This window comes from Mastomys coucha, unplaced genomic scaffold (assembly GCF_008632895.1).
Source record: "Mastomys coucha isolate ucsf_1 unplaced genomic scaffold, UCSF_Mcou_1 pScaffold21, whole genome shotgun sequence".
NCBI classification, from domain to species: domain Eukaryota; kingdom Metazoa; phylum Chordata; class Mammalia; order Rodentia; family Muridae; genus Mastomys; species Mastomys coucha.
In genome coordinates this window covers 42,405,551-42,423,534 of record NW_022196904.1, presented here as the reverse complement: position 1 = coordinate 42,423,534, position 17,984 = coordinate 42,405,551, and the positions used below count along the sequence as shown (strand labels likewise).

General features: G+C 38.3%; 1 protein-coding gene across 4 annotated transcripts in view; it reads right to left on the bottom strand.

The window, feature by feature from the left end:
* Nucleotides 1-17,984, bottom strand: part of Ano5 (anoctamin 5) — a 70,078-nt gene that overhangs the window by 43,194 nt on the left and 8,900 nt on the right. For 2 of the 4 annotated variants that reach the window (XM_031386791.1, XM_031386793.1), the window contains exons 3-5: nt 10,558-10,611; nt 8,169-8,210; nt 5,831-5,944 (exon numbers count right to left, since the gene is read on the bottom strand). In XM_031386791.1, the coding sequence (XP_031242651.1) occupies nt 5,831-5,944; nt 8,169-8,210; nt 10,558-10,611 (210 nt within the window). The remainder of the gene's footprint in view (nt 1-5,830; nt 5,945-8,168; nt 8,211-10,557; nt 10,612-17,984) is intronic. The other 2 variants (XM_031386792.1, XM_031386794.1) reach the window with 1 other exon arrangement.

Below are 17,984 nucleotides of genomic sequence, written 5' to 3'. Positions count from 1 at the left end.
TCTCTCTCTCTCTCTCTCTCTCTCTCTCTTCTCTCTCTTTCTCTTTCTCTCCCCTCCATCATTGTTTCTCTTCTATCTAGTGATAGGGAGTAAAACTAGGGGATAAAGGATAGGAAATAAAAAAGAATCCACAAAGTAGCAAAGGCCAACCACATGTTCTTTCCATGTCCAGTGTTAATATAAAAGTGTTTATGATTCTGAAAGCCCTCCCCCTAGCCATCTTTACTTAACTACATTTTTACAACATAAGATGTCTTGCAAATTTCTTTAACAAAATAGAAACAGTAGGAAGGGAGGATAATTTAAAATGCTGTCTCTGGCACCAAAAGAGTGAATTAGTCTTTAGCTGCAAAGCATGAGATTTTGTAAGCTGAAGAATCATAAATCTCCAGAGTTTTACAGACCTGATGGCAGAGTTAAGAGTCAATGGCAGATCATTAAGCATTATTTTAAACATGAATGGCTTTGTAACTAATAAAATTGTTTTAGATTTATTAAAATACTTTATTAATTTTTATTCTATGTTTATGAATGTCTTGCCTGCATGTGTGTCTGTACATAACATGGGTCCAGTGCCATTTGATCTCCTAGAGCTGGAATTATGGACAATCATGAGCCACCATGTATGTGTTGGGAAGCAAACTGAGGGTCTCTGCAAGAGCAGCCAGTGCTCTTAACCACTGGGCCACCTCTCCACTTGTTTCTTTATTATTATTATTTTTAATAAAATTCAGGGGTTTCTAGAAATCTGTAATTCAGTATTTCCAACCTATTGATTCAAATCCCCTTACACTGCAGCAAGATGCATAAGAACAAAAGAACGTGATTGAACCTGAACCCTTTGATTCTAGGAACAATCTTAATCACGAAAAAAAGGGGGGAAAAAAAGCAAAGAATAACAAGCCCCAGTACTTCAACAATCGATACATTTATTACATGCATGCTACTCATGGTAAAGTTTTTCTTGTCATAGTTTAAAGTATATCAAAGATTTTTATCAGTTATATACTCATGCAATTATGAATTCACGTAATTACAAAATTAACACAGTATGGAAAGAAGCATTAAGGCTCATTGTCTTATGGTTAACGATAAAAGCATTTCAGTCAATCTATCAGGTTTCTTTTATCAGTTAGGATTAAATGAGAAATAAAAGATGTACATGCATGGACTGGACTTAGGCACCCTGCACATTTTTAGTAGATATGTAGCTTGTTCTTCATGTGGCTCCCCTAACAATTGGATCTGGAGCTGTCTCTGACTGTTGCCTGGCTTTGGGTCCCATTCTCCTAGCTGGGCTGTTTGGCCTCAGTGGGAAAGGACATGTTTAGTCTTGATGCAACTTGGTGTGCCAGGGTGGGTTGGTACCCATGGGGAGCTTCCCCTTCTTTGAGATGAAGAAGTGAGGGTAGTTTGAAGAAGGGCATGTGAGGATGAGAAGGGAGGAAAGCAGAGAAACGGGGCTGAGATTGGGATGTAAAGTAAATAAATAAATTTAAAAAATGAAACTGAAAGTAAGAGATGGGCAAGGCTAGTCATTCACATGAGAAAGAAAGTATGAAAAATAGAATAGACATTTTAGGTGAGAAAAAAATCTTAGCTGTGAGAGGGTTTCTTCCCATAGATCCTTAAAATAATTAATGAGCCAGGCAGTGGTGGTGCACTCCTTTAATCCCAGCACTTGGGAGGCAGAAGCAGGGGGATTTCTGAGTTCGAGGCCAATCTGGTCTACAGAGTGAGTTCCAGGACAGCCACGGCTATACAGAGAAACCTTGTCTCGAAAAAACAAAAAAAAAAAAAAAAAAAAAAAAAAAAAAAAAAAGAAAAGAAAAAAAATAATGAATGAAGTATGTGTCCAGTTTCCATGGAGCTGACTTTCTATAGGTATATGCTGAGAGGTAACTTATAACATACGTTACGCCTTTTTTAAAAATTATGCTGTATATTTGTGTTTATATATGTTAGTGCAGTGCTTGTTCAGGTCTGCAGAGGGCAGCAATGCTCTGGAACTGGAGTGACAGGCAGGTGTGAGCTGACTCAACATGTGCTGAACTGAATTCAGGTTCTCTGCAAGGGCAGCACATGTTCTTAGCTACTCAATCCAACTCTATCCTTCTTTTGTTATTGTTAAAATTTATGGTGAATAACTATGGGTGGAGTACATTTAAAGACAGCTCAGGCTTTGGGGAGCAGTTTATGTTTAACTCTTAGTTTTAGACATTGATAAAGAGGTGTGAATGTTCACTGAGTTATGTACTCTTGCAGAGAATTATGGATTATGAAGGAAGGTTGCTGATTTAAAACTGTGAGACAAAACATTGTCCTCAAAGAAAATAATAATAATAATAATAATAATAATAATAATAATAATAAAGAGTAGGAGGAGGTTGAGAACTATACCCCATGTCAATGTCATTGCAAGGGACAAAGAAGACATATTGATAAGGAGAAGCTAGTGACGGGGTAGAATGTTCCTAAGGATATAGAGTCCCAGAAACACCGGGAAGATGACACACAGAAGAGAAGCAAACTAACTCTACTAAATGTTGACTAGCTGTGATGGCTATTCTTAGTTGTTAATTTGACTAAACTGGAATGAACTACAATCCAGAAATGTAGGGCACACCAGAACGACAGTGGTTTTTTTTTTTAATTGTGATTTTTTGGGGTTTTGTTGTTGTTGTTGTTTGTTTTGCTTTTGTTTTTGCTTTTTTGCTTGGTTTGAAGTGAGTGAACCCACTTCTTGTACAGACCTTTGAGGTAGGAAGGCATGTACCTTTGACACCACTGTTGAACTAGAAAGGATGCATCTTGAGGTAGGAAGGCACACCTTTAATCTGGGCGGCACTTTCTGCTAGCAGCCAATACAAGGGCACAGAAGAAGGAAGCTTTTGCTTTTTGCCTGTTTGCTCTGGCCTGGCTAGCAAGTCCATTCTTTCACTGGTATTAGAGCCTATTTCTTCTGAATTCCAGTGTCTGCTTAAAACCAACTTGGACATCTATACTTGTGGACTGAACAACTTCTCAATTTTTAGACTTTCTGCCTATAGACTGACATTGTTGGGTTGAGAAGGCTAAGCTGAGATCATGACAGGCTTCAAATTGGCCATTCAGGAGACTATGTATAAGAACTGGGCAAGTCCAGGCAAGCCCAGATAAGTCAGTTAGTAGAAAAAAACAAAACAAAACAGGTTTCAGGCAGCTAGTCAGAAACTGCCTGGCCATCAGAAGCTGCCCCACTACCTTGCCTGGGGCAAGTACAATGGGTCAGCAGCAGTTTCCAGACTTTTCTAGCAACAGTTTCTATCCCCCATGCCCTACTAATGTTCCTAGATACTGGACTCAGCATATTAAGATAGAGGTCACCTACCCCAGAATTTCCCCTAATGTGCTTTAAATCAGGCCTGCGAGCTTACTTTTGGGTCTCTCTATTTTGGTAATGGGGGACTCCACCATACTGGACTTCTGCAGAATAAAACACTCTTTACATTTACCTATGATCTGAGTGCACGGTACCATTCTTCAGTGAATCATGGATACTTACAGAGTTAGTTGGACCATAACCTATAAGTGATTCTAATAAATCCTCTTTCTTTGTATACAGAAAAATAGATTCATTCTATAAGTTCTGCTACTCTGGAGAATCCGGACTAATACATTAGTCAAGCAAAACGAGAACTGAGATTTGGCCATTGCTTTATAAGTGCAGATGAACATTGTTGTTCGGATGCATGGTCTTTCCATGTAGTACACAAAGAACTGGTTTTAATTGAACTGGCTTCTGACAAATAAGTATAATTTGGGGGAAATGGACATGTAATCAGTCACTTAAAGAAAATTAGAATGTAGACACATTGTGACTTTTATACTGCTTGAAATATTTTGCTGGGGTGCATAAGCTGTGGGAGAAAAGACAAAGTTGTTGGAGCCTTACTTCATCCACCAAGTGTGTGTGAGTGTGTGTCTACTTTATGTTAGTCAGTGATCCTACATCTCCTCCTTGGATGGTTGAACTCACTGTCAGAGTTGGCCTCTGGCAGAAAGTGTGGTATATATACATAATGGAGAAGAATGAAATTAGGTCATGTGCATGAAAATAACTGGATATTAGCACATTAAGAGAAAAAAGCCAAACTAACAAAACAAGTATTGCCTGTGGAGTTGGGAAGGGCTGTGAACATAAAGGGGGAACATTGAAGAGGTGCAAGACGAACACAAGAGAACATGATCGAAGCAGGTTCTAAGCATGCATGAGGAGGTGCAAGATGAACACAAGAGAACATGATCGAAGCAGGTTATAAGCATGCATGTGAATGCCACAGCTGCCATAACCAACATATGCTAATGAAAACGTTTATGAAAGTAAGGAGAGAGAGAAGTGAGAGAGAGATGGAGGGAAGGAGGGAGGGAGAGGAAGTGGAAGGGAGTGGAGGAGGGAGGGAGGAAGAAAGGGGGAAGAAAATAAGGAAGGAAAGAAAAACTATGGCAATATAATACATTCATCTTTTCTGGTCTGTATGTAATTAAAAAAAGGGTGAAGGAAGGAGTATGGGTAAGAAAGATTTGAGCACTTATTCATGTGCTGTGTTCATGAAGCAGTGGAAGAGAGAGATGTGATGGTGAGCCAGTGCTAACAGTGAGAGAAACAAAGAAAAGAACTGAGGTGGAATAAAGGACAAGGTCAATTTGAAGATATTCTAAACTCAGACGTTTTAGGAACATGAAAGGAAGAATTAAGTCAACAGTGTACTCAGCCTGTACTATCCCTCCTGAGAAGGAAGATGGCCATGATAAGCAAAATGCTCAAGGAAGAAGCTGGCGTGTGGGGATCATCCATAGAAGATATAAAAACCCACAAAGATGGGTGCTGTTTATGAATTTAGAGGTGTTTGTGGATGGTTACTTGAACAAGGTAGAAAGATACAAATTAAGGAAGTTCAGCTTCAGAGATAACACTCCACAGTTTTCAAGTTATTATCTGTGTAATATTTCAGCATATAAACAAATACCTGCACACATGTGCACATGCATAAATCCTTACATGTGTAGATGAACTGACTTATTCATCATTTTGAATAGTGGCTACTTACTGAACACTCCTCATATTTTACAGGCATTCTGAGCCCCTGAGAATGGAATGTGAACCTATCTTGTGGCCATAGAGGATGTAAAGCAAAAAGAATAAAGTAAGAAAATAATGAGTGGGAGAGTCAGGATTCGAGTTCGATACAAAGGCTATTTTTCACTTGGTTGATTTGTCATACACTTTGAAGATGGCAACAGCATGCAATAGATCAGCAGTTCTCAACCTGTGGGTTGTAACCCCTAAAGGGGTCCCATATCAGATATCCTGGATATTATAGATTTGCATGACACCTTATAGCAGTAGCAAAACTACAGTTAGGAAGTAGTAACACAATAATTTTATGGTTGGGGGAAAGCCATGACATGAGGAACTATATTGAAGGGATTCAGCATTAGGAAGGCTGGAAGTCACAGTACCAGATTCAAAAATAAAACTTCTATCTAGGGGGTCACACTTGCTATCTAAAGCAAGGTCTATGAAATAGATACCAGTCACATGGGAAGAGAAGTTGGAGAAGGAAGTAAATGGAGGAAAAGAGGAAAGGCCAGGGGAGGAGAAAGTGTTTGTCACTCTCATCATCTCCAAAGCATTCAGAAAACAAATGTTAGCTGTTAGGCTGTGTGCTCTGTGCGGTCTCAGCCAGCTTTGTCTAGCGTGTGTTCATCTCATGATGTAGTCTCAGCCAGCTTTGTCTAGCGCGTGTTCATCTCATTATGCCCCTGTGTGTCCCAGAGCAGCACTCACTGCCTTCAGCTCTCTTTCTTTCTTCATGTCTTCCACATAGGACAGGACAAAGTCGATCTGCCGGATTCCATCTCTGAAGAAGACTGAGTCTTTGCTCTGTTCACTTTTTTGAAACTGCAGAAGACACACATACATGGCATGATTTCACATCACCTTTTATTCTCAAAGGTCAGAAACATGAAGGAAATTGGCTGTAATTGGACCGCTGCTTCATTTTTTTTTTTCCCACACAACACAGAAAGTCAACACAAGCCATAACAGAAATTAGGCCACTTTCTGAAGTAAAATTCCGTAGAGGTTGAAGTGATACCTACTCAGGAAGGGCTGAAAGAGACAAAGTGATCTCATGGTTAAACACATTAAACCACATGCTTTCCTACAAATGCTACAGTTATGCCAAAAATGTAAGATGAATATGCTTATACATTGAATCTAAAAATGCACATTCAGGCAGAATGGTGTGGTTTTAGTAAAACACGGCGCCAATTAGTGTACTACATTATTACACACTTCTTCCAGGGCACAATTAGTTGCACACTAACTAATGGCGTCTCTCTGTGTGAACATAAACTGTTAATGGTTACAGACGGCCAAAAAAGAATCAGAAGCAGGTAGCTGGTCAGCTGACCTCACTATGGCTAAGTCCTACAAATGTCTGTCCTCAATGTCTCAAGTGAGCTATAACCCACGTTTTCTTTTTAGTTGTATGGATTTTCTCAATATAATCATCAAAATGATAAGTTCAACTTTTACATGACATTCATGAATTCCTTTCCTTTTTGTGCAGGAAAACAAAACAAAATAAACAAATAAGAAAAAAAACCTATTGAACATTGCAGGGGAGAAAGAGACTTCACATTTGACTTTGTATTTCTCACCACTGCTATGAAAGGTGTAATACTTTGTACTTATAACAGCCCTGTGTGAGGCTCTGCGTCATGCAATGGTTGGTTAGAGATACCACTGGGATGCCTCCTGGCTGCTTCCTGTAATGAGTGGAGTGGCTTGGAGCTAGATCACTTGATTCTTCCCAGCAGGCACACCTGCATCTTCTGCAGTCCCTGCGATGATCTGCACTTGCCAGCACAGGTGAGCATCCCCATAAAAGTTACAGGTGATGCTCAGCCACAAACAGGACAGAAATCTCCTGTGTGATCTGTGGTCTGTCAACACAGTAATGCTAATTACCTCTGGGTTCCTGATGACTATCATGGAGGAGGAAGAGACTTTCAAGGCATATGAGGAAAAATGTGTGGACATGTAGGCAGAAATTAACATATCTAGGGAGATCAGACTAATTGTCAGAGGACTGGAACTAAAAAAAGACCCACATTCTTCTCCCTTTCATAAAGGATTGTTAAAAAAAAAACCTGAGAAAAGTCAAGCTGTCATAATTTGACTATAAGTCAGTTTTTATAAAGGGAAAATAAATAAAATGATCACTGGCAGTATAGAACATTATTACAAAGTTAACATATTTGATAAAATATACCAAAATGTATGGAAGCTTGTTGGCTAGATAGCCTGCATATGATCAAAGGAGAAAGAAAACAAAATAACATTTATGCTTCTCCAGTTATATGACAACCATGTTTTGTACCATAGTACCTTTAAAAGAAATCACTAATGTTTCTAAGAAAGTTCATATTGCTCACAAAAGCTAACCCTAGGATTCCCTTAGGACTGGAGTTACAGATGTTGGGAGCCACCATGTGTTGCTGAGATCAAACGAGGTCCTCTGGAAGAGCAACCAGTTCCCTTTTTGAGCCATCTTTCCAGCCCCATGTCTCCAGATTCTTAACAAAAATCGATTTGTGCTAAATGGTGCAGAAAAATCCATTTATTTTTGTTACAGACAACTGGATATTATTAAAATACACCATGTTTTGTTTTTTACTGAAAACATGATATAAAGAACACACATGTATAAGTATATGATGTATGTGTATATAATGTATATGATGCATATGTATATGTACATGTATATGTGTGTGTGTGTGTATCTGTTTGTATGTATATTTGTCCTTAGAGAAGCCTGCTTACTACAAAGCAATACATGGGTGGCATCTAGCTTACTATGAATTACATTCCTTGTGGTTCATGAGCCTCTGAATTTATTTATATTGTCACGTGTAAATAAGTTTGCACTCATGTTTTTAGGAAATAGGCTCATCAAATGAAAAAAAAATGAGAATCATCTTGGTTAAATGTCAACTGCCTGGGGACTGGGAATTAGTAATCAAATCCCCCAGTGTGCATAGCATTCATGGTACAGAAAACATGCAAGCTGTTAGGACAGACACTCAGGCATGAGCATCAGCAGCCAGTGCTGTTTTACCATAAGACGCCTCTTCAGGAACAAATTGAAGCGCTTCTCAGGCTGTAAAGCAACCAATGGAGAGTCACCAAATCCTGTTCAGGGTTCAAGATTTCAATACACAGATCCATAAAGGAATAAGCTATGTTTTGTGGTGATGCTTATGCTAAGACATTTCAGGCTCAGAGCAAGGCTGTTGTTCCCTCAGAGGAAGGTTTTGTTTCCTTAAAGTAGGACTACCACCTAATGGAAGGAGTTTTATCATAGCAAGCCCTGGCTTCATGGAGTGGATTCAGAGCAGATGGTGATGCTGAGAGGTTTCTGACTCAGCAATACTGGCATTGCCTTATCACCAGGCTGTTAACACAATAAGCCCAGCATTAATTATTCCAAATCTCTGTGACATTAAAACAGACTGAATGCCTGGGTAGCTGCTTGCCCTAAGACAGCCTGTGTCTGGTGAGTTTCTCTAACATCTTACCCATTGCGCCTGTGCTTCAGGAGACCTGATAAACTTTCCACTTCTACTTATCAAACATATTGCATCCAAAGGCCCGCACTGCTCATATTTGATAAAAATTAAAGGGTAAATAATTACATAAACTATCGTTAAAGGAACTTAGCAATTCACAGGAAGAGTTTGATTCAACGTTGGGAAGGCCTAAGCAGCTAGTGATGGCTGGTGTGTGTGCAGTCTAGTTTTATTATTTCAAGTTAAACAAGCTAGAGAGTTATCTGAAGGGAGAGAACCTCAACCGAGGAAACACTTCCCTAAGATTGGGCTGTAGGCAAGCCTATAAGTTTTCTTTTTTCTTTTTTCCATTATATCTTCTTTTTTTATTTTTTATTTTTTATTTATTAGATGTTTTCTTTATTTACAATATCTTCTTTCCCAGGTTCCCCTCCAAAAAAAAAAAGAAAGAAAGAAAGAAAGAAGGAAAGAAAAGAAAAGAAAAGAAAAAGAGAAAAAGAAGAGAAAAGAAAAGAAAAGAAAAAACCAAAAACTAAAACAAACCGCTGTTCCCTCCCCCCTCCCCCTGCTCACCACCCCACCCCCTTCTGCTTACTGGCCCTGGCATTCCCCTACACTGGGACATAGAACCTTCACAGGGCCAAAGGCCTCTCCTTTCACTGATGACCTACTTGGCCATCCTCTGCTATACACATGCTGCTGGAGCCATGAGTCCCACCATGTGTACTCTTTGGTAGGAATTTTAGTCCCTGGGAGCTCTGAGGGTACTAGTTAGCTCATATTGTTGTTCGTCCTAAGGGGCTGAAAACCCTTCAGCTCCTTGGGTCCTTTCTCTAGTTCCTTCATTGGGGACCCTGTGCTCAGTCCAATTTAATAGGGGAGAGCCCAGCCTGTTGTGTGTGGTGCTACTTCTGGGCTGGTGTTCCTGCATTCTATAAGGAAGCAGGCTGAGCAGGCCAGTGAGTAGGACCTCTCCATAGTCTCTGCATCAATCCGTTCCTGCCTCCAGGTCCCTGCCCTGTATGAGTCCCTGTCTTGATTTCCTTTGATGATGAACCATGAGTTCAATCTGTTACGGCCCTGTTATTGACAGCAAAAAATATTACTATCATTAATTTTAAGATTAAACACAACCCCTAGTCCTTATATATACACTGATTAACAACTCAGACTAGTACCATAAAACTTAATTTAAGACAAATAATCAAGGCTAAAGCTTCACAATTGGCCCAGAATATGATGCAAAGCAAGTGACACTTTCTGTTTTCTCCATCTCCAATTTGAGTCAGGAAAACAACATGTTAGGAATTGTACAACTGAGGTGCATTCTATATGATAAAAAGGCCAGCATCAACCTTAGAGGTCACTGGACACAAGAAAGATATTCAGAGTTGGTTGTTGTCTCAACCAAGAGACACAGAGTAGACATGGCTGCTAAGCACAACTCAAAACCCTCAAAGACAACATCAGCAGAAAATGAAGACACCTGAACTCCATTTCCTGTCTTTTCAGACAGCAACATTATTTACTTAGCAAATAAAAAAAACTAAACTTAATAAAACTTAAAGTTTAATAAGTTCTGAATTAGATCAAAGTTTTATCTTTAAAGTTTAAATTATGATTATTCTTAAGCATTCATTCATAGTGAAGAATACTGTAATGGAATAAGAAGGTTGATGGTTCAAGTCTAGGACCATCCTTATAAGCACAGAGAAACATTGATGAAGCCTCTGCAAAATTGGGATACTCTCTATGTGCCATTTTCATTACCATGTCTGATGTAAATTTTTCTTAAAGAAATAATTTTTTTCAAAAATAATGCATTCTCAGATATGAAACTTAAGGACCTGAGATTTCAGTGACAGTATCCCCAGCTCAAGCCATAGAAGGACTCTTGTGTCTGTCAGCTGAAAAAGAGAAATACAGCTTACTGCTTACCGGTATCTGCATGTCTTCAGGGATGAGGAAACTGCTCTCTTTGGTGCCCAGGTTCTGTCAATAGCAAAAGTCAGGGTGATGGAGATACAGTGCTGTTAAGAATGGCTCAAGTAGAACAACATATCATTTACAAATCCAAAGCAAGAACAGGAAGCTTCTTTCTCTAGAATACTACACCATAAAGCCAAGAAACCTAAACTCCATTTCTCCATCTGAAATGGTACTTGAAGCTGCATGTACATATGTATGCATGCATGCATGTGAGTAGATATCTGTGCATGTGGCTGTGTGGAGGAGGGAAGAAAAAAAAGAGAAGGGAGAGATAAAGAAAGGGAAAGGGACAGATAGGGAATTGTAGTGAAAGGTCTACTAAACCATGGGCTTAATCTGCAACAGGTGAAATGGTTAAAATCTTCTACAATATGGTAAAGTGACCAGGATATCTGTTATTTTTATGACTCTGAGCAGGACCAATGTAGAATACACATCACTGATTAGATAGTTCATGCTTCTTGGCATTGGCTTGAAATTACTAAAATGTATAGCTTTGAAGATGACATATCATTCTTTAAAAATACATAATTGAAGAAAAAAATCCCTTCATGTATATGATACAAACAAGCCACTAGCAACTAAAGCATTTCTTCTTTCTTGGACATGGCTTCAAATCCACTTGTTACTCAGTGATCCACATACCACAGAACTGGCTCCTCAGGAGTCACCTCATGCCCTGAATGTCTAAGGATGGTATCAGGAATGGTTCCAGCTAACAAAAAAAAATGATCTGAGGTCCAACTCACACAGGATACTTAGTTATCTCCTTTTGGGAACATCACATCCACCATCCCACTATGACTGGTTGGTTCTCAACAAATCAGTCTTAAGAAACCGTAATTATGAATTAAGAATACTTCAGGAGCTATTGAGAATATCCTTTTAGGCTGAAGAGCTTACACAGTGGAATGTTCTAAGCAACTATAACCTCTTTGCCTTCTTAGTGATGACAAAAGTGGTGCTGAGCACAGGTATAATCAAACTACTTCAACCAAACTTAAGTTACACTTATGAATCAAACTTACTCATCAAAATATAAAAAAAAAGTGTCAAATAAAACTAACCTATCAGACAATTCTAAAGTGGCAGTCTCCACAAATACATGACAGACAGATAGACAGAGAGATAGAGAGTGAGAGACAGAGAGAAAGAAGAGAGAGAGAGAGAGAGAGAGAGAGAGAGAGAGAGAGTTGAGGAGTTGAGGTAAAGAGTGAAAGAGTGATTGCTATCCTTTTGGACAACCTGAGTTGCATTCTGAGCACTGCCTGTAACTCCTACTCTTTTTTCTGGCTGGCCTCCATGGGCACACACACACACACACACACACACACACACACACACACACACACAAACACACATGAACTTTAATAGAAACAAACGGAACCTCTTAAAAACTGTAAAAAAAATAAAATAAAAATAAAAATAAATGGTGAAGCTACATTTTCATGCAAATAATAAAGGAACTTAATTTGTCCTCCTTTGACCCACAGCCCTATTACACTTGCACTCTACCATCACACACAAGGGTTGGTTGTGTTAACTATGGAACGACTGAAGGTATTGCACAGTTAATATTCTCAAGAGAACTTGACAAGGAACTTGACTATCTCCCACCTTAGGAAAAAGATACGTTTGTTCTGACTAGGGCCTCAAACCTACTATCATGTCTTCTCCTTGAAACATAAACTGATATAAATTCTTTCTTTCTTTTTTTAATAACTCTTTGCTGAGTATTTCATTGCTTCCCTTGTCAAAGACCTGTTATGCATAAGAATTCTTACTATGGTCAAGCCTATGGTTCCCTCAACAGAGGTATGCCTTTCATATGTTGTGTGCCCTCTTCAGAGGGCCCAGCTACTGAGCAATTAAGTAAAGTGGTACAAAGAGGAACAACATTGCTAAGTGGATGGTCTCACAACCTTCTACAAGTAACAACATGTAGCCTTATTCATTCACAGAATCCACAAGTCATCATAAAGACTGAATTCTCCAAACATAAGCAGCACTAGTAGTACCCTTCTGGCTTTGTGTAATTCCATCATGTGTGTTTGAAGTTTACAACAAGCTGTTATAGGACAATGTCATGTTTCCTCCCTCTAAACTGCTGTTGATTGACTACACAAATTTGGGACTTTCAGATACAGAGACAAATTTATTTGATCTCAATGTTTTAGTTTAGTAATTTTCCTCACTCTTGAGTCACTTGAACCATACATTGCCCTTGATAAGAACATATGCCATGTGTACAACCATATCATAAACAGATGTCATACACAAACCAGCATTACACATCTCCACCATGATTGGCTGAAAGTTATTGTCTTGTAGATCAAATCCCAGCACATCTGAAGTTATTGTACAAGAAACTTCAAGATCAATTCAAACTTATGCTTGTTATCCAATAAGACCATATTTTCTTCTTCCTCTCTTTTTAAAAATCTTAGTACTTAAAGTAATTATAGAATTTGTTGAACTCTTAAGTCAAGCAATTGAGCAACAGCCAGCAGATTCACAAAGTGTGGGTTTTCTTGAGTGAGACTTGTGGATTTGGTCTAACACTTGCATTATGTTATTTGGGTTCCCCAAATTGCATGAGAATCCATATGTAAGAGGATGAGGGTCCCTGCCCTGCTCCTGAATTGGTAAACAAAGTTGCTGGCAGAAAATGACTGGGAAGGGAGACAGAGGCGGGACTTTAGCATTTGAGGGCAAGGGGACCAAGAGAGAAGAAGGAGGTATGCTGGGAAAGGAATAAGATCCAGGCTAGAGAGTTGCGGAAGAGAGAGCAATTATTTAAGAGCTGGGGAAAGAGTGGGCCCCAGGGGTCCTCCTCATTGGGTCTAGGGTAGCAAAGACGGAATATAGATTTTAGTAAGTAATAATTCAGGAGGAGTACCTGAGGGGAGGCGTTAGCAATGTAGAAGTTTAAGAATGACCCAGCCATTAAGCTGTTTAGGGCATATTAAAATAGACCTCTCTCTCTCTCTCTCTCTCTCTCTCTCTCTCTCTCTCTGTGTGTGTGTGTGTGTGTGTGTGTGTGTATCATTCAAGAACTCAGAATATTGGGGTGGGTAATGAGGAATGTGTGCTGCTGCTGAAGCAATTTGAGTAGTATTAATTGCCTACTGCAACAAATGGCGTCCAATTTGCTAGGCTTGAACTCACTATTAAAAATTAATTTGAAATTCCCAAATGGAAAACACATGACATGCTAATAAGATTAGGAGGTGGAGTGAATTGGTTTTTCAGCCAAGCTGAGCTGAGCAGAGCAGAGCCCTGTGGTTCCTTCCCAAGCTGCACAGGTTTGGAACTAGGACAAAAGGTGTGCTGAATTGGCATGCATAATTGTGGCTTGAGACTAGAACACAGCCAGGCTAACCCAGGGATGTGGGTGGTGGACTAAGGATTCTGCTAGATGCTCTCTCAGTGTTCTGGGCTGCTAGGGAGGGCATGAGCCACAGATGCTGAGAGCTCCTGCTGAGATGAAGCAGGCTGAAGGAACAAGCCTCAATAAGATAGAAATAAAGAGACTTGCATTGTTTTAAGGACAGAAGGGGAAAATGAATGAAAATTGATTTAGTTGATTTTAAAGGCAGAAAGGAGAAAAATGCTTTAAAGGAAATTTTTAAAAGTCTATGCCAGGGCAGGCAATCGGGTTCTTTGAATATATCCTCCACAGGAATTATGGGACTGCTTAGCCCGGTATGACTAATTAATAGCCTGGAAATAGGCTTATACTGTAACTAGAATGGAATTTAATTGAAGTTCAGTACATAGGAAAGGATGTTAATTCAAGTTATATAAAGAGAAAAGAATATAACATATGTGTATATACATACATATATATATTCCTGTGTATGTGTATGTATATATAGATGAATAAATAAATTTAGGCTTTGGTCTCACTATTAAAAATTAATAGTGTAAGAATAAGGCAGAAGATAGTGAAGGAGCACTGTTTCTATGTATAATAATAATAGTTTAGACTGCCTTATGTTAATTAACTCTTATAAAGAGAAAGGTGATCTATATATGTATATATACAGAAATATTAATCTCCACAGAAGGCAAAATTTAAGTATATATAGATGAATAAATAAGTTGGAGCCTTTTGATCTCATGTAGGTTAGGGCAGGGGTAGAGAGAATAACCTTATCTCAGACAGATTCGAGAAATTTAGGCCTTGTTCTCACTATTAAGACTTAATCATGCCAGGCGGTGGTGGCACACGCCTTTAATCCCAGCAATTGGGAGGCAGAGGCAGGCAGATTTCTGAGTTCGAGGCCAGCCTGGTCTACAGAGTGAGTTCCAGGACAGCCTGGGCTACACAGAGAAACCCTGTCTCGAAAAACCAAAAAAATAAAAAATAATAAAAAAAAAAACAACTTAATTATGTAAGAACAAGGCAGAGGATAGTGAAGGAACACTTTCTCAATGGATAATAATAATTGCTTAGATTGCTTTAGTTATTTTGAATTGTTTTGATTATCAGAATACATGTGATTATAAGTTTGGTGCCTATGATATTAAAAATCCTCTGGGAGAGAGGACAAAATAGAGCAGGCCTAAAGAGAAAGGAGGCTGATAATTTGAATCGATTATACTTTTGATGATTCTGATTGCTAGAACAAGGACACACTATTTTTGTAGAGAGGCTCTGTATTTGTGTTAATAGAAAAGAAGAAAAAGCTTTGGATTCTTTTCAAAGCAATATGAATCAGATATGATAGGGAAGACCCCCGAAGATCTTGACTAAAGACAGAAAAGAAAAATTCGAGAAGATCAAACAGAACAGGTAACATTATTTACTGATTCCTCCACATGGAACAGTAATGTAAGTTACTTAGTCATAAAAATGTCTCTAGAAAAATCTTCAGCTAAAATTAGACAACAAATCTTGTTGGTTATGGAATCCTTAGGATTCATTGTGCCATGCTTCACATGGCATGAATAAAGATTTATTACGATTGGTTATTGATCAAATTAACACATAAAAAAGACATCTGTCTTTCACCTGCTCAAAGAAGGAGCAAAAAGTTTCATCCTTAACTGAACTTTGCACTTTGTACAATCTATATTAATATCTTAATAGTACTAAAATTTTGATTGTAAGATTCATATATTGCAGAATGTGCAACTCTGACAAGATTCATCCATGGGGATGCTGAAATGACCTGTTCCAGCTCCCTGTCTCCGGATTCTGTTTCAAAAGACTTGATTCTAGAACTGCTTCAGGAATAGCTGCTGATTCCTGATGAACTTAGTTCATCCAGCCTTTCAGACAGATCCAATCAGAACTTCAGTCAAGCCCTGAGTCTTCAAAGCATACAGAAAGTGGATAACAGATGCTAAATCTAGCTTTCTTAAGTCTAACTGTTTTTTTCCAATTTTCCTAACCTTCCCCACCCCTCAAAAAATTAATTCATTGCCTCAGTTAAGCAGGAAGAAGCCACAGTGAGTCATCATCCAATTCTTGGGTTTGAGTGTCTGGTTATGTTTATTTTATAAATTATAGATAGATTGTCATTTTAAGGGATAATTTGGAAATGGTCATAATTTTGAACATGGAGGAAACTAAATAGAGAGCTCAGGCTTGGAGGTTTCTGTCTTTCCTCTCTGCTTCTCTATCCTTTCTTTCCTAGGTAAAAGGAAGGAGGTTGAAGGCAAAAAGGGCAATAGAGTAATGCTATAAGAAAGTAGATATATGGGATGGATTACTAAAATTATTCTTAAAGCATTGTATAGCCATAATCTTCTATTGGTATAAATTTTTATATTTTATGGAAAATTGAAGATATAATTTATTACATTGGTAAGGAATTTATATATTGATACAGGTTTAAGGTTTTCACTGGTATAAAGATTTATATATTGATACAAAACTTGAAATTAATATTGTTACTCTTAGACAGGCTTTGTGCCTATGCAACTTATTTGAGAATACAAGGTTTTGACCCAGTACTTCTACAGCTGTTATTAAAAACTGTTTAGGATAATTAAGTAATGAAAGTTAGGGGCTAGATAGTAAACTCATGGTTATGTTAAATTATTATTTAATTATAATAAAATGTTTTCAATATTATTCAAATAGAAATAGCTAAGAGTAGTCAAGTTTTAAGAGTTCAGGTATACTTTACATTGCATAGATAGTCTTCACAAGCATCAGAAATCCACAAAATTTGGCATTTATAATCACTTTATTATTATTAGATTTTGACTAGGAGACATGTTTCAAAGAAGATATTGAGCATTATAACTTCCATATAGAATTTCTCTAGTTGTGGCACGGTAGCCACTGGGTAAGAATTGTCCTAATTCATATACAGACAAAAAATACTGCCCAGGAAAGGACACATGATATGGGATAGTTGACAGCTTAGCTCTGCAGCTAGTCCTTCATAATTCCTGCTTCACTTAGGGTCTGTCAGATGGTTCTGGGTCAGAATGCTAAAGTCAGATGGTCCAATGTTTTGAGAAATAGGAGCTTTTCAGGTAGTCAGCTGTCTCTGAAAACTGTTTATGTTTTGGAAGCCATAGTTTTGTGCTTCTTATATATTCAGGTCATATTTAATTCATTCTCAGATCTTGACAGGGTTGAAGACTAGCTATAGTCTCATAATCAAACTTAAGTTGTTTAGCATTGAGGAAGATGACGCAGATTTGAAAAGATGGTTTTCTCATGGTAATGCAGTAAAATGGTAAATCAAACATAATTCAGGTATAGAATTGTAAACTCTTCAAGTTAGGATAGGTATTAGAGTAATGTACATAAATTGACAAAATAGATAGCCTGGACATTGTTAGTGTAATCATACTTTATAGTTTTTATAACTGTTATAACTATGTTAGTTTTATATCTGAGAGAAAAGGCCCTTTTAATGAACAAACAGGGGAAAATATTGTGGATTTGGTCTAATGCTTGCATTATGTTATTTGGGTTCCCAAAATTGCATGGGGATCCACATGTAAGATGCTAAGGGTCCCTGACCCTAGTTGGTTCTGATTGGCAAATAGAGTTGCTGGTGGCCAATGACTGGGGGAGATAGAAGCAGGACTTTAGGATTTGCAGGTAAAGGGACTGAAAGAGAAGAAGGTGAATCACCATGCTGGGAAAGGGACAAAATCCAGGCTTGAGTGCTGCAGAAGAGAGAGAACATACCAATCATGTAAGAGCTGCAGAAGAACAGCTCAGCCCTCTCCCTCAATTAGGTCCAGGGTAGCAAAGATGGAATACAGATTTTAGTAAGTAGTAATTCAGGAATATGGAGGATGGGAGTGTTAGCAATGTGGAAGTTTGGGAACAGTCCAGCTATTGAGCTGTTTAAGGCATATTAAAATAGAAAGCTGGTTTTTTTTTTGTTTTTTTTTTTTTT